General features: G+C 39.6%; 1 protein-coding gene across 3 annotated transcripts; it reads left to right on the top strand.

Annotated features, from left to right (window-relative positions):
- Positions 1-311: 311 nt before the first annotated feature.
- Positions 312-9,736, top strand: LOC143342636 (uncharacterized). 3 transcript variants are annotated; one of them, XM_076766743.1, is made up of 3 exons: positions 312-474; positions 6,372-6,938; positions 8,741-9,736. In XM_076766743.1, exons 2-3 carry the CDS (start codon positions 6,485-6,487, stop codon positions 8,839-8,841), a joined length of 555 nt encoding a protein of 184 aa, XP_076622858.1. In that variant the 5' UTR covers positions 312-474; positions 6,372-6,484; the 3' UTR covers positions 8,842-9,736. The 3 variants fall into 3 exon arrangements, with proteins under 3 accessions (XP_076622858.1, XP_076622855.1, XP_076622857.1); XM_076766740.1 differs by lacking the exon at positions 312-474 and adding an exon at positions 2,071-2,558; XM_076766742.1 differs by lacking the exon at positions 312-474 and adding an exon at positions 2,843-2,996.
- The last annotated feature ends 8,237 nt before the right edge of the window (positions 9,737-17,973 follow it).

Here is a 17,973-nt window from a genome sequence, read left to right as displayed (position 1 = left end):
ACGCCAACACGTGGATTCCGAGAGCACGTTGAACACGATATCGTGCTAAATTCTGGCCTCTCCGACTCGCTCTGCCATTCGGAGTGCGTTGAAAATTAAAACGGTCAACACGAGACGTGCCTGGTGTTTCTCAAACGACGTTACCGCGAACGATAATGAGCCATTCGGTGCACGCAACTCACCGTAAATGCGTTGCATTTTATAAACGGAGACGGCTTGGCACGGTGTGTTGCGTTCGACAGCGAAAAATCGCGTTACGTCAGTGATTCTCGAGAAAAATCTGTAGACGTTCCGCGTAGTTCGGTTTCCGTTTCGAGTTCAACAACCTCTGTTCCGCGATAGATCCGTTCGAAGAAGTGGGGCAGTCGACGATCTATGCGGTCTACACAGTGATTCTACAGTTCCCAAGGATACGTTTCGCGGGAAACGTCGACGCAAAAGAAGAGGCAGCTTAAACAGCGCAATTCTATAGGCGTAAGTGTCCGACATCCTGTTCTTTAGTTTCACTTCCTTCTGATCTCCGGATTTTCTCTCTTAAGAATGGAAATCTCTTGTAGACGACTGAAGGCTTTAAAATGATCGTTAGACACAATTGCCACCTATTATTACTTTTCATTTGCAATTTATCTTGAAAACCAGTGACAAGGTGTGAAGATGACAACCATTTTTGGTTTTATGGTTCAAGAATTTTGAGCACGTGTAAAATTTTTATCAATTATTATAAACAATGACCTCGACCTGTTTCCTGAAAGAATGATGCATTAATGTTCGAACGTAATATGTGTTCAATCTCGCTGACGTGTTAAAACAATTACATAATTCGACGTTTCCTAACCGCTTTCGAGGCTAAAACAGAGCGTCGCGTGAAAGCATATTACGATCGGAATTCACTTAAATAAAAAATATTTTCGGATTAACGAGGACGTGTTACATTTCCAAAATTCAAGTACTTCAAGAGACAATTGAAAGGCTAAGTGGTAACAATAACTTCAGTTTGAGAAAACTGTGAGTGAAGTTAAACATACTATACGTACTCCTAAACACAAAGAATATAATTGCGAGCCTGGCACCTTGGAGTACAAACAACAGTAAAAGAGTTTTTCTACGTGCTTTGTCCCGGTTTAGAACGTCCGGTTCAGCGTTTGCATGGAATTATTACAAACAGGAAGAAACGAACATTCTCTCAGGGCCTCTTTTTAAGAAAATTTTTTAAAAACTGCTAGAACTTCCGTTTCCTTGTTGGCATTTATCACGAGTACTATTTCTGTGTTCTTGAATTACTTTCTGATTATTCGATTCATCAATTACTGTTCCGTTCATTCTCTTCCCCCTAATATTGCTTCTCCTCAGCTTGTAAATAGTTATTCTGATTTCATTCTTCTCTCTTTGACTTCTAAATTTTCTGAGATGTCTTTCGTACAGTTACGAAACATTATGCAGTTTATAATATCCTTCTCATTGAGTTTTGCCAACACACTCTATATTCATACTTTCTCGATGCTTAATGGTTCCCTCGTTTCATTATCGTGCTGTTTATGATTTCTGTGTCGTTCTCTTCAGCTATCATCTTTTATTCAGCGCGTCCAAAATTCCAGTGTCCGTTACGTTTACCATTCTCGTCGATTCGATCACTTTACTTCTCTGTTCCCACATTTTTGCTAGCCGAATGTAATACTAGAAATTCCAAATCCTCATCGACAAAACTCTCGACAGTGCCATTTATGATCTATGCTACTTTATACTTCGAAAATAGTTTATCGATATTTGTAATTATACCGTCACTAAATTATTTATATTTTCTAGAGGATCTTCGAATCTTCGAAGTCTTGAATTTTTCTCGCAACTGCTAAAACCTCTACCTTCTTTTAGACCCACCACCGATCGCTAACAAATGTTTTGGTACGAAATGACCCCAAAGCTTCCCACGTTCTAGGTATACGTGTCTCGACCATTGTAAAAGGCAACGTGCCTGCGACCTTGAGCGTCCGACGTCCTCGACATTCTCGCAGGATTGGCCCAGAGGTGGTGGAAGATGGTCGCGCTATTTGTCTGGCCGGTTAGCTAGCGATCGCTCGCCAGGTTGGTCGCCTGTCAACGCACAGTCGCGGCTCCGTCACGATCCTCTTCGCGAACCGTTCGTGTCTTACGGCTGTTAACACGTGACTCGCCGTGTCTGGTCGCGATTCGGGTCACGCAGACAGTGTATCGTCGAGTCTCGGTTCGCTGGTCGCCTGTTTGCCGCGGAGAAATGCTTGGGATACAGGGAAAGGTGCTCGCAGAGGCAACCGGTACGCTACCAGTTAGTGTCTCGTGATTAGGGGACTCGAACAAGCCTCGACTTTAACGTCGCAAGGATCGCGGTCTTTCTAGACCAATCTGGCCAGACACCTACGTTCACCTAGTGCTACGGTCCCATCGTCAACACAGTTTTAGTGTCGTAAAACAGGATGCTCAGAAGTTCATAAGTGCGCCATAGATCGCGAAATAAGTGCATCGTGAACGTCTTCAGACCTGGACGATATACTTGGATACGTAGTTCTGGGGGAAAACACGAATTGGTGAGTACTTAGACGAGTCTAGAAACTGTTTTCGATTTTACGATGGTTATCGAGTGCAATTGAGACAATTGCTTGGATTTGTGGTAATCGTAAAATTTAATAGAAATATTCGAATCAGTTAAGAAAAAGTGCATATATAGCCTTGCAATAACGATGAAAATAGAGTAAATATCAGTAACATAGCAAGATTGAATATTTATAATGCAATGATTTGCAGTTTCTTGTACCTCGAGTTGCACTGTCATTAAATTTAAATAATTTAGGAAAGATGTTTCTTTAAATTGCAGAGCAGTTAACTCGCCGGATTACTTGTTGCTGCAATGTTCGTGTTTGTTAACCGATTCCGTTTGGAAGGTTCGAGTGTGGGAGTATAAACGTGAAACTGTAGTGTGCAAATACTTGCAGGACGTGACCGGAATGGAAAAGTGTAGCACGATAGTGCGTTTCACTTCTTTAAATACTTTGCTGATGTTTTGCAGCGCGCTTTGACGCTCAAGTATAGTTGTTGAAACAAATATAGCGAACTACTTAAATCAGTTTCGAGTGGTCGGTTAAGCGATATCCTTGTTAGGTATAGCTAACCAGGGCTTTCCTAACCGGGATTGCAATCTGTTTGCGACAGTCTTTATTCGACTCGAGTTAGGTTTATTTTTACGTTTTTGTTGGCAGATAGCTAACGCCTTTGAAGTTCTGTGATACCAAAAAGGGTAGTTTGCTATTTTCACGCGATTGCTATACTTATTCCATTGGCTATACGTACCCTGCATTTTCGAACTATCCGAGATTGCAATATAAAAAACTGTTACATTTTATTTAAAATTGTTTTTGTCGACATTTTATATTTTCCAAAGTGTCTCGTGACGATAGGAATTGGAAAATTGAAAATTGGAAACATGGAAAAGTGTATTAATACGTGGAACGAATGGCTGTCCTTCAGAGATGAAAGTAGCTACCTTCACGATAGCTAATTCGATTCCTTCGAATTCGTTCGAGTGTCCTTGACATTGAAGCGTGTAAAGTACTTCCATAGACGAATTACGTAAGTTAAACAAGCACGAAGCCAGTTCGAAATACTCGAATAGCTTTCGACGGAATACAAGTTTCGTTATACGTAGGATGTTTCTGTCCTCGAGTGACCGTGAACTTAATTCGATATGAACGATCTTCAGCGGAACAACCCAATATTCGGCCACCTCTCGTAGTTTTTAGAAATGATTCATCGTGCAATGTTTTCCAAGTACACGTATTTATGGAAACTTGTGGTTAAATTTAACTTGAGGGATAATAATCGTTTCGGTGCTGCGGTTTGAAGATTCAGCGCTCGTCGCGCGCGGAATTCCCATATTTTCAAAATTCTATTTAAATTCTGAACATTTTAAAGGAACCCTTATAAATGTATTTAATACTCAAAGAGTCGAACAAAATTCAAGAATTGTGGATAATTAAGGAAATTTTCTTGTGGATATTAAAATTTGAATTTTACTTGAGAAGAAAATATACTCGATATTTTTTCATTTGGATGGTCAAAAGTGATGGTCGCAAACGTTTTGAATAAATATAAAAAAAATTCATCATTTATTCGCAGCGACTTAAAAACTGTCAAGATGTTTTTCTTATCCTTGTCTGCTTGAATAATTTAGTATTTACTGCGATCCTTGTTTACAGTTCAACGGGAGGAAAAAATGGTACATAATTTCGATGTCTTATCTGTGAACGTGAACAAAGATTCTCGATATAAAAAGAATTTCGCGAGCACTGCCATTTTTGTGAGTCGAACCTGTCGCTCATACTAACGAACGTGTTTGCTCCTTTGCTATGCAAATCATGTGCTATAGTAATGTATGGATGTACTTATAATAACAGTTGATCGTTTCTCTAATTATTTTGTATTTGCAAGTAAAATCAAGTGTAATCGTGTTGAAAGCGTAGGTTCGAAATAGTATTGTTCGCCTCAATAAAGTTTTTCGATGTTTACTTATAATTCATTTAGGGTGAATTCGTAGAAAATAAAGTGTTTTAAAGAAAATATCCACTTAAAACGCATAAGTAACTTCGGTTTAATAAACAGCAGAGAACTTTATCGTGGTGAGAATAGTAACCTTGTTGTCCTATAACGTGGTCAATTTTCTTCTACGTTTTCAAGAATATTTAAACACTTTCCTGAATCTTGTTTCCCTTCTTTAATTACTTCGCGGTCTACTCCAAGGTAGAAAATTACATTCTGTCTCGTAGGAGCCAACAAATGAGAGCTTGCTGAAAAGATGTACTTTTTTTTTTATTTAATGTTGCCTCAGTTTAAAAGCCATTAGCGACCGTTAGCTGTACTTTTAACCTTTAGTGTGTTTTATATGAATTTAACGAATGAACACTCACGCATAGTTATCTACTTACGTATTTATTTTGTATAATTTTTTGTATTTTCATTCCTAAGAATGCATTGCTTTTTCCCCGTAACAGTTGTATTTGTTAAATTCCGTAAATTCTGTTTTATTGTTTTAAATATGAAACTATTTTTTGTTGACCATTCATATAATTTATCAAGATTAGTTTATACGTTGTGTTGCAAATAGATTTTTTGCACTAAAAATTAAACTGATATCGTTGACAAACAACAGGATTTTATGTTTTTTTTTATAATCGTAATAATACCCAATCGGTTGATCCAAATTGAAGATTTTTTGTCCGAAAAAATCACTTTATTCCAGTGATCAGTCATCTGTACTTGAAATTTCAAATCATGCGTGGTCGTTCAAATTCGACGCCAATTTCAACATGACGTGCTTGTTACACGCATTTCCATTGAATTTTTCAATGTTTTATATATTGTATGCTTTTTGCTATCCGCTTTATAATCGAAGCCGATGCCGTTGTTCCAATTTCGCGTTTAATTTTTTTTTTAACACAAACTGTCGAGTTTGAAATTTTACGTGAAATTATTTTCCTTTCCTTCTCTGACACAGCTATTTTCGTTTTTCGTTTATACTTTTCCCCCTAACTTTTAGTGTTTTAAAACAAATTATTGATAACATAAGAAGTATAAAATAGCCTTTCATTCGTTCGAAATAACATGTTCAGAAACTCACGATCAATTCACTTGTTTGACTTAAGTATGTCACGTACGTACGAAACAAGCATCGTATTAAATTGATCTTTGAAAAATAACAGGTAACGAGAGGATAAACTGTTTGCAATATGTTCCGTGTAGGTCACGTACCCGCGATAAAATTCCTTTGCATTTATCAAAACACTTTCACCGATAAGATGCAACTCGTCGACGTTTGCTCGTCTAAATGCCATCGTTCCAACATTCCTTTTAGCTCCTCGATCGAGAGAGTCTCTTACAGAAAATTGTGTAAGCGGTAGACGACGAAAGATGCATTTAAGGAGTACATACACCGAACGTGGTAGAATTTTTATTTCGAGGTCACTAGTACCTTGCAGTGTCAAACACGAGATATGTGACCGCGCGTTGTTACGAAGGATACGACCATTTCTGTAGACCAATGTCTCCCGTTTTTGTTCCATCGAGAAAGTGAATGTGTTGATCTTTAAACTTATGCAATCAGCAACACTTCACACATTACATCATTACAAACTTGTTGCGTAGCAGAATGCTTGTTCCGTTCATTTTCATTATATCAGACTTCTTTGAATTCTTTCTCCGGAGAAACCATAAAACATTATAGTAGAGTCAAGCGAATTTTATTGACGAGTAACACCGTAGGGTACACTTTTCATGAAATTTGAACGAGATTTATGACGACCAAATTTTCCATACGTTATAATCCAATCGTTAATGATCTCCTTTTGCAGACGAAGATACGAAAGGCGGAAATAGGTGCAATCTTGAAAGAATGAATCCTCGGGCGTTCCACGCAAGGAACACGTAATTCCAACCCCGATCGAGATTCTTAATAGATCGAAACATGTTGCCGTCCACGAAATTGCTAGAGGAGAGTACTCCGAGGCCGGTCAGCGAGTCCAATACGACGCGAGATTCGTCGAACGGTCCGACCACGGTGCCGTTGGTCGCTGTGAACGTCACGGATGGAAACGACGACGATCCTCCGCCTTACACGGCGATCGCGCCGCCAAATCACGTCGGCTGGCTGTTCGACTTTTCCGGGATTCCGTATTCCGCGTGCACCGCGACGACCTGCAGAGCGGAGGCTACCCCGTTGGCGCCATTCCAAACGACCCTGACGTCAGGCTCGGCTTTCCATCCCGAGGGACCGGACGGTCAGCACACGTCAATCTCGATGCCTTTAATGTCCCACAGGCTGTTCAAATTCGGCTCCCACAGATCTCTGTTCGCGCACAGTGGCGTGCCGCTGACGGATAACATCTCCGAGTGCAAGGACAGCCACAGAAGAACTCGCAGTAAGTAGTGTCGTGGATCGAGTGTACGATAATGATTCGTAAAATGAACCTCCAGATGCGATTTGTAAGTTGAACATTTCTATCCCTTGCAACTAATGAGTCCTCGATTGAGAGTTTGGTAGTGATTTATAAAATGAACCTCATACGTGATTCGAAAGTTGAACTATCCCTTACAACTGGGGAATATTTGTTCAATACTCATCCTTAGTCTACGTGAAATTTCTAAATTGTTGAGAAAATCTAAATTCAAAATCTCTTTAATGTTTCCTGGACGGGTCACGTCCTCGCCTTCCTGGCGTCCTCAGCTCGATTTTCTCAAGAAGCAACAAACTCGTCCTTGTTTGCGCCACGAGCTCAGCATCTCGATGGCGGGTGAAAATTTACCGTGAAGAGTCTCGCAACGTGACCACTTGTCCCTTAACGAAAGTACCGAGCTTCGACTCTGGTTTTATTGGAAAAATAATTTACCTAACCGGCCCTCGAGAGCCGAGCGCAGCCAATGTTGTCGAGTTTCGTAATTCTATTTGAAGTCTACTGACAAGACAAGTACGATAGTTGCTTATTCGAGCCGCCTGAGCCATGACTCAACTTGTCCTTTCTCTCGATGAATGTAATTAACGTCCGACCGTGGCGTTCGTAGATTTAGATTTCCTCGGATCTTTTCATCTTCCGCCTCGAGGACGTCGCCCATGGCGGCGATGCTGTCTGCGTAGCTCGCGAATAGGCTGGGTGATCATCTCGCGATTGTTGTTCGAGGGTTATTCTAAGTTGCGCTTAGAAACGAACGGGACGACGCGTTGACTGCCAAGTGGATTTCATAAAAGGTTATTTAAACTCTAGACGAAGATAATGTTGCATTTTATGCACAATCGGATATTCATTTTTCTTCTCAATATTCTTCAGCTCAGTGGAGTAATCTGCAAAAATTGTTTACGTTGCAATGATTTTTTAATTTCATCCAGAAGTACATGCTTTGTATTTTCGTCTTTTTTTCGAAACATCCTTTTCAAAACCATTATTCCTGTTATCACCTCGCTATCACCGCGCAGTAATTATTTTTAATTGCATCGAAAAGCACATTCGCGCATTCTGTCGAAATATTTATTCGTTTTGCGATTCGCAGAATCGTCGAACGCGCATTCAGGTTTCATTCTTGGAAACGCTGCACACTAACGGCGACAACACGGAATAAATTGGTTTGAATGCAAAGTGCAGGGAAATGCATAGACCCGACGCAGAGCGGCGCGTTTTACAAAATTTTCCATCGTTTGGAGCGCGTGCACCGGAGGATAACGAGATCTTTAACGCTCAGTTTTCACCAAGCGTAATTCGACGGGCGGAATATTCATTACCATAAATTTTTCATTGGAATCAGTGAACGTAATACGACTGCAAACCCTTCCGGTTCGTTTCACGATAACACAATTTTTTCTTACTTCTTTTTTTTTTTAGAAGTTCCCACCTTCCATCCTTCGTGGCCTTGCTCTTTTCGTTTCGCTTAAAAATTACATTCGTCATCTATTATTCTCGGAAAACTAACATCATTCTTTTCGTTGTGAATCATTAAATTAGACTTGACTTAACTCCTAAAGAAAATATAAGATAATCTTAGAAGGATCCAAATTTCGAGTACGATTGTTTACTTCAGCAACAAATTATATTATATTCAAACAGAAAATTATAGTTCGTTAAAGATGATGGAATCGTTATGTATGCTTTGCTAGTGACGCATGAATTGCAATTAAAAAGTAAAATATGTGCTTGGAGTTTGGATTGTAAACAGTGAAACAACTCGTTTACAGGATACGGCGCTATTCTTGTCGCGGCGGCCGTGATCATTTTCCTGATGGTGCTATCGTTGCTGGTACGGTTCGTCATGGAGAAGAGCTTCTGGCGAGGTTAGTCGAGGATCTCCTTGTAAACCAGAAGGTCGCCAAGATGTCGTTTTTCTGACGCAACGAACGCTTTCCTCCGTTCTAGACTGAATCTAGAGTAAGCGTTATCACGGTATAATTCCTTTCGTGGGTACAATTAAGAGCATAATTGCCCCTTCCCCTCTTTTTGCCCTAAACCGAAACGATAGGGATTCGAGTCTCGTGAATTGTACATTCCTGTAGTCGATAAGTGCAATGTTAACCGTCCGTAGTATACGATTTAGCCGTGAACTAACTATTAGCGTTACAAAAATTTGTATAGATTTTTCTACCCTCCGAACAGAGTATTTTTATAACGTAAACACAAGTTGTCAATTTTCTGGACTATCGATGTACTTATTGCGATTAAGCACCAGAAACGTAGAAAAGATCTGAGAAATATTGGGTTGAAATCTTGATATACTAATCGAGCCCCTTATTGAAATAATTTTTCTTTTATTCAAAAGATTGGTTTTCAATTTTATACTCTTCTCTTAGTTTTTGTAAAAAATAGACTTTCTCGCGATACTTCATTAAAAATGAAAGACATAAGTTTATTCTAAGAAAATAACGTGACAGAATAGTAATTGTGATATTATGTTTCAGAAGGAGAAATATATTTCTTTCGATAGTTAACTAATAGTAATGTAACAAACAATCGAGTGCCACTGTCGTACTGTATTGTGATATTATTTTCTTGTAGAGAGTGACTTGCGCCATATAACAATCGATGTATAAATAATTGTGATTTATACGAATATTGAATGCACTGCAAGGAAATAATTATTACAACGAGCACAGTATATTATTGCCTACATATATGAAAAGTAAAGTGCGAGAATAAAGAACAATATCTCGTTTACTATAATAAAGAAGCTTATTGTATGTTGCTAGATTTGTCATCGTCTTCCTGACGCGTTAAAAAATATACGGTAAGTCGAAGGAATAATTATATAGCATAAGTAAAGTAGAGAACATCTTCCTAAATAAAATTTCTAAATATTTTATTTTATAAATTACCTGTTACAAATTAACCAAGACGATGTTCTCCACAATAAATTTCTTCCTCTACCAATTAAAGAAATTTAAATATTCTATGCAACTGCAAAAACAGGACACATAGGTGGGTATAAATTTTTATTTTTAAATTGCAATCTATTACGAGTTAAATATGTCAAGACCCTGGGAGTTGGTGAAAATAAAATGAGATATACAGGGTATTCGGGCAACTCAGCTCTTAATTCGGAAGCAGACTGTGTAAATCGAAGTGGTAACATAGTTTCTGAGAAAAAAATGTTATCATTTTACCTGAAGATTCTTTAGTATAAACACGAAACGTCGAAACTCCGGAGCCTCGAAATACTAATTCTTACAACGAGGCGCTAAAAAGACGGAGAATCTTCGTCCTGTCGCTGTCGCGGCAACATCAATACGACAAATCACCTTTGTATCGTTGGACGACAACGCGAAAGTTAAATACTTCTGTTGATTCAATATTACGTTCGCGGAAAGAGCCGATAGTGGACTTAGCCGAGCAAACGTTTGCGTGTTGACTTTTGGACGAAGTTGGCCTTCCAGCTGCCTCAAACGACTGCTTTATTTCGCTTTAAAAATCTGCTTCCGAACGCGTCGCGACGCAAAGAACGGGAGCGAATCAATTTTCAGAGAACCGATCGAACGGCTTCCTTCTGCTCCGTTGTTTTTCGCGCGTTTCTATTTCGCGGGAATGGAACACTTTCCTGTTCATAAAACGGCACGAAAATGGGATTCGTTCGACGTTTCTTTTTTTTAAATTCGCCTTCGGGCATTTTTCCATTTTCCTTTTTACCTTTTCGCGTGTTAAGGCGAATAACAGGGGATTGCCGGGTCGAGAATTGAAGCGACATTCCCAATTTATTTCTAATCTCGGTAATTATTCTTTTGCTCTGACTTATCAACTTATCTTTTGTACCAATTTATTTTCTACTTTTAGAAGAAAATTTAAAAGGATGTGATCATTAGTACAGGAGTATTCTTTTCGTGTAAATTATATTTTTAAGCGTTTCGAAGTATTTAATAAATTATTGAAAATTGAAACAATTGATTTCTTGTTGGATCGAGAGAAATTGATATAAATCAACAAAGTAAGGTTGGGAGATTTTTAAATAATTTTTCAGGAGTGTGTATTTACATAATTAAACTACTCAAGAGTATAAATAAACATTTGTCCATTATATCGATCTTGCGCTGTGGTTACTCCGGTTTAATTTAGAACGTTTCCTTTCGCAGTGACACGTTAACGATTATTGTACGTGCACTGCTTACATTATCGTGGTTACTCTTGACACAAACAGGCAAGGATTAATCGTGCCACAATCGGTCTTTGTCTACGTTGAAGGTGACTATTTAGTAATTGCTTTATAATGCCACATTCTGTCATAGTATTTGATTCAGCCACGACGCAAGCGTGCTCCTAATATTCTATGTGATATCACAGCCATTATATTTCCCAGTATATTTTCCAATATCCAGAATATTGATTGTAGTTAAGAATAATTAAACTCAAAACTGAACAAAAATCTCGATGTTTCAAAGTATCAAATAATTAATCTTGTTAAACTAATAAGGTATTTAATTATTCCTAACCATGCATAAAATGTCACTGATATGTAAATTTATTTACAGGCCAGGCAATTACTTTTAATTGGTACGCGATACAAAGTCACATACCAGTAAGATTAAAGTTAAAGAATAATTCTAGCATTTTAAAATCCCCAAATATCACGCTTAATCAGAGAGTTAATTGCGAGTACCGTCGAAACGTATTCGGAGCACACGTTTTCGATTCAACGTGCCCACGCTGTACGCGTTCCGGTTGTATTTTTGGTCCGTAACGGTGTTTCAGCAGCTGTTTCTGGCTCGTTTCAGCGCGGTGTTATAACTTTAATCATGATTAACAGTTTTATATAGCCATTGTCAAGCCTAACTCTGATAAAGTCAGCTTGATGCGGGTGTCCAAACAGTCGGCGCGCGTCCCTCAGGCCAGCGTCCAAGCAATGCGCCACCGGGGAAATTAGCTGGCAAAATAATTCATGGACCGAGCTTTTATTTGACGTCCACGCAGTGCCTGATATTACCAGAGAGAGGGAAAGAGAGAGATGGAGCCGCGTTCGTGTAAACAAATGCGCTGCAAAATTGTTGATTCGTGCTAAGTACCCTCTGGAGTCTTTATCGTTTCGCGAATACTGAAAACCGTGTCGCGAACGGGACGAGGGGGGAAACGGAAAATATTATCGGTGTAACTGCATTGTTAACGCGTTCACTGCGGTGGCATTTACGTGAACTTTCATATTTGACGGCATGAGTCGGTTACATTTCATACTGGACGATTCTATCTGGCGGTGTGAGCGAAAACAGCCTTTCCAACATACTCTGTAAATTTTGATAAAAATGGTAGAATTGCAGGAATATCCTTTTGGTACATAACGAAAACGCAAATGGGAAACTTGAATTTTACAATAAGTTTTAACAAATCAAAACGACACTATAAATGGAAGAATTAGTTTTCGATTTATGGAAGACCAACAAATTTCGATTCAGAGACAAAGTTTTATCGAAGAACAAGCAAATAATAACACACATATATGTAAAAGTTTGTTTTACTCGGATTCGTGATTATTTTTCCCAACATTCGTCAATCTATTTTGACGTTCTGTTATTTCTTGTTCCTCTTTACGTCATGTGTTTATTTATTTTACGAAATCTATTTTGAATTTATTTGCACCAGAAATTCAGTCGAAAATATTATACGGTAGGTAAATATTTTGTTCAGCTCGTAAAAGCTGAGTGATGTTTCCCTTTTGTAACCCTTTATTATTCTACTTGGTATTTTTCAATGGTTTGGTGTACGTCGTGTTTACACAAGAAACAATTGTCTCCATATTACTTTTCAAATACGAATACTATTATTTAATCTACAAAAGAATCGACGATCTCTGAGCCACTTTATTTAAAGGTTCGTATTAGAGTTTATTTAATGGTAATATTCTTAAGATACACTGTAAATTCGAAAACAGACGTGTAAATTCAATTGATCGAGAGAATGTACGAATGTAATCGCGAATTACGGTTCAGCAGCAGTTTCGATCAGCACGAAATACGTTGGAAAGTCGGTACGTTTCTCTTCGATCGAAGAAAAATACAGAATCCTTTTAAATACTAGGATTCGATGGCATAAATAAAAGCGTACCGCGGGTACTCCCCAAGAGTAAGAAAACCCTGGCAACAAATTGAAAGAAAATTGTACGAGCAAGATTCTCTTTTCAGCCATTACCCCAGCCGTGGAGGTAACTTTCTTCTTTTTCAATTTCTTACGTTATAGTACATTCGAGTACAGCCGTTTCAAATTAAAGTTTAAATTGCGTAAACTCCGGAGGAACAAGCGTCTGCTTGAAAAATAAATACCAGGGCGAAATGGGGTGGACGGTTTAAGAAAACGAGACGAGCACAGAGCAAAGGGTGGTTTGGTGCACGTGAGAGGGTTAGGTGGCTGTCAGCGGTTCCCGGTAGTTAATTACTTTGTATGAAAGGGAACTTCGGCCCTTTCGGTGCTCGACCTGATCACTTCGACTTCATCTTCGTCACCTGCAAGGGTTCACGACGCTCCGTCACGAATTTAAGTAACGGATAAATATTAGATTCTCCATTATTCAAAATTTTCATCCAGATAATAATTTTTCCCCTCTCTGGTTGTATTTTCCGCTTTTCTTCTCGTACTATTTTACACGACTGTCCGATATTTTATTTTGCAAGCATTTTCCAGCGCGTAGGTGGCAGTCCTTGTTAGCCGATGACATTTCGAATTTTGTTAATTTTTTTTACACCGCGTCGCGTTGCGACGAATAAATTGATTCGCGCTCGCGGAATATGTCAATTAAAATACCGGTTTGATCAAATTCCACGGCGGAGAGCACGTATCGGATTTTTTCTTCCGGGCTCGCTGGGGTAGTTTCCGGCTCGTGTAAAAAACCAAAGAACGAGCGTCATACGTCCTGGAAATGGCACGAAAAACAGCGGCCCGTTCTTCGGATGATTTATCGTCGAAGTTGTTCGAAGCGAAACATGAATTCTCGATTGTGCAACAATGATTCATGGCGATATAAAGCGCGCGCAATAAAATCGCGCAGAAGTTCTGGGGAAAAAAGGGAAATCGGGCCGAAAGGCAGTTCGCTGAAACTGCCGTGTCGTTACGCGGTGCTGGCGGGACTCGAGTGCAGTCGACGGCATCTCCTTTTTTATTTGCTCGAAATTTACGTAACCGCGTCGAGACTGCCATCGATTAAAACAGAAATCCGTCATCGTCGCGTTTCGACTTCGTTCGACGGACGTCACCGGCAAAAGTAAAGAAAAGGAGGGGGATGAAATAATTACACAATTTAATATTCAGCACAGAAAGTCCTTGACACATCTATATAAATAAAATCTTAATTTTATGCTTGTTACATTTTTCAATAAGTTTTAATAAATTGAAAGTATTCGATTTAGTTACTTTTTGTATCTTAATCATTATTTTGTAGAAATATAATCTATAATTATTATTATTAACATAAAAATAAGAATCTGTGGATTTGTGATTTCCCTATAATTCCTACTATTTTTGTTCAATTACAGAATAAAAGAAATGCATGAAATGTCTCATTAATAAATGTTCTTTCTGTTTAGCTTACATGGTCAATAAGTTGTTGCCACTTTCCTAATACAGGGTGGTTAAAGCAATTACACAAATGCAACAAGCAGGCCTTCCTCCGCTCAGGTTGAATCCTTTCTCGCGCTCGGTTTCTTTCCCTCCGTGGACGATTATCTCTCCAGAAATGCGAAATAAAACGGAACTGTTGCGGAAGAGAGGTGGAAAGAAGAACCAGACCACGTGAAAATGGAAAAGCTTAAAGGAGCTCGAATCCTTGTCTAAGCATTACCGTGATTACGCGTGCAACAGCCTCTCTCGTGAACTATCGCCACGTTTGCCTCTGACGTCTGCTTTGTTTCGCTCGCAAAGTTGCCCTCTCGTCGTCGCGCACACTTTTGCTAACCCTTGCTTAAACGCGCTACTAATCGTAGCTCGTCTCTCGCTCGAATTGCACCCTGCAATGGAAGGTAATGCAACGACCTTCGTCGCAATTTTTCCTACCAAGAACAAAATTGTGTTTGTCCTCAGACTTCGTATTTTGTACAAGGGTTGTTGAATAATGAAATATTAGATTATCTACAATGTTCGAGGGTAGGTATGGTGTGCCTTAATAATGATTACGAACTTATTAAGTCTATAACACACTGTTAATGGGAGGTTCTAGAGACCAAAATAAGACGAAAATTAAGAATATCAATTTCTTGACTGAGGCTTCGTTATTAAAAAATTAAATTAAAAAATTTCAAATTGTTCTGGAAAAATTATTTTCACTTGCGGGGATTAATTACAACCATTTTTGGTGAATAGACATACTGCCGAAATCTTGCGCATTTTCGAGAAAAAAATTCGATACAGACGGAACTTTAAACGTTAATAACTTTCTAACGAAGCCTCCATCAACAAATTGGTATTTTTGATTTTCGTCCTATTTTGGCCTCTAGATCTCTCATTACAATTTTTTCCAGGATTGGCGGAACACCCTGTATATTTATAGAGCGTGTCGATTGAGTTTCGAGCACCCTTTTCAAAACGGCGTTTAACTACCCTTACGGATAAATTAAAGTCACTAAACAAACGGAAAATCACCCTAACGTCGGTTTCTCTTGAGCGGAAATAATTGGGCGCAAAATTTCCCGGAATAAAAATATCTTCTGATGCCCCACTCCTCCCCTATTAAAAGCAATTACGTCCGTGTGTACACGCGAGGGTTACGAATGCAAAACGTTTCCATCCCGACCGCCTTTCCCGAGTGAAACTGGGATATACGTATATGCAATATAGCGGTACATATCCGTGGACAAACACAGAACACATTCCCGCCTCTCTGTCCTGCCCCCTCTCGCCCTTTCACCCCCGGCCTGTCGAAGCGAGAGGGTGGCAGAGATTGCAAGTAGCACCGGTCGCGGGATACATCATTCATACATAGCCAAATCTCATATCGGTTTCTGATCCTCCGGCTATGGACGGCCTTTGAAGCGTCTCTCCTTGCCGCCATCCCCCGACCAACCCCCGCACAGGCCTCTCTCTGTTTATTGTTACGTCGCATTTATGCATGAACCGGCCGCGATGCCATTGTCACGGGCACATGACGAGCCATAGAGGGACGGACAGAGGCAGAGAGCCGCCTGTCCTTTTTGGTCGGAAGTTGGTAACGGTGAAAATGGAGGCAGAGTTATTGGGCCAAAACGGAAATCGATGCTCGACTGGGCTCTCTGTCGCGTTTCGCTGTGCCGATTCTGTCTTTTACGCGTGCCATTTGACCCAGGAAACGATGTTTTCTTTTTTCGACCGTGTCTTTAACCCTTTAGTGGAGGGTTCAGACACAGGAACGCGCTACAGATAGTCTTCAAACGCTACTGTCGTCTCTGCACACTTTAGTCTCTTTTTCTAGCATGAGAAAATAGAACAATGCGACGGGAGTGGAACATTTTTAATTGCTCGGAACACAACTAAGTGTATTGATATCGCGTTTCATTATGGACTCACTCCATTCACTTTGTCTTCATAGATAATTTCGAGGATATCGCTGTGATATATTATTTAGTAGCGCGTCGATATTATCGAGAAGGTTGATCAATCGAGTTCTCGATGTTCTCGAAGGAAATTGTGCGCCGCAGACTTCGAACAGAGACTTCACACGATGGCTCCAGTTTACAACTTTGCGATGTCCGGTCCGCGTTAAGCGGTCGTAACGGGTCCAAGTTCAATTTCCAGCAGCTGCGCGAAAAGAGCAACGCGTTATTGCCGCGAAACGTCGTCGCCAATATTGCCCCGGCGAAGACTTCACGTGTAATAAGGATACTTCGCTGCGCGAATGGTCTCTGGTTACGGCTGCGAAAGGCGTTGGAGGCTTTTGTGTCACGAAATCGATCGATCAAAGAAATCGATCGTTGCATAAAAAAAACTAGACTTCAAACTTGAAAAATTTATTTTAATTCCATCACTTTCTACATTTGATTTAACGATTCTGCATTTACTAGATAATACGGTGAAAGAGAAAATTTGTCTTAGCGATCTATCGAATTTATATTTTTCAAGCTTGTTCTGAAAGACTATTTACATATGGGAGTTCAATTTGTTGAGGTAGTCATTAACAATGAATATTTATTTCCAAAGAGGTAAGACGAACCAGAGTTAGGAAGGAATGTAGAAGGAGGGAAGAGGCTTGATTCGAGGATACTGGTACCAGTAATCGCGCGGGAAACCATTGGGGGCTGTTTCTGAAGCTTATCGTGGTCGCGCAGCAAGAGCGGGAAAGCATGGAGGTCTCGAGCCATTCAATTGTCGTGATAACGTCGGGATCCGAGTCAAGACGCATCAGACTCGGCCGGAAACGACATCGTCGAAGAGCTTCCTGCCCGTTTAGTCCTCCCTCCCACTGTTGTCCACTTCGACTTCCAACTTCTTGCTCCCGACGAACTCACTGTCAAAAATAACCAGTTCGTCTCATGTATGTAACGATTCCTAAAAGAGATTACTAAAAATTGTGATGCAATTTGATTTTTCTAAATTAAAATTCTTTTCTTGATATTTTTGTTAGGAAATAATTAAAATTAGGGGACGTAACTGTTTTGGAAAATAAAATTATAAGAGTCCTCCTTTCTAGTTATTATATGAGAGCTGCTTATAGACATTCTATGGCTTATCATGATAGAACATCATTAAATAGAACATCTAAAATTCTATGAAAGAATTTCATTTTTTAAAGCTCTGGAGCACTAACTAGTGTTTAAGTCGTGAACACGATGTAGGAGTCGAGGTATTATAATTCCAATACGTGGATTACCATAAAACTTTTCAAAATCGCTATTTATTCGTTTTAGTATTCGTTCAATCGTTCGAACGAAAACCTTATCAATCCCAGACGCATCGAGCGGCGCGAATAGGTGCGTCATCGTCCCTGTTCTCTTATCGGGAGCAAACACAAGTGTCGCGGGGTCGTTGAACTTTGGCAATT

The sequence above is a fragment of the Colletes latitarsis genome, chromosome 6 (genome assembly GCF_051014445.1).
Source record: "Colletes latitarsis isolate SP2378_abdomen chromosome 6, iyColLati1, whole genome shotgun sequence".
Classification (NCBI taxonomy): Eukaryota; Metazoa; Arthropoda; class Insecta; order Hymenoptera; family Colletidae; genus Colletes; species Colletes latitarsis.
Note: the sequence above shows the minus strand (reverse complement) of the source record. Positions and strands in the feature narration are given on the sequence as shown.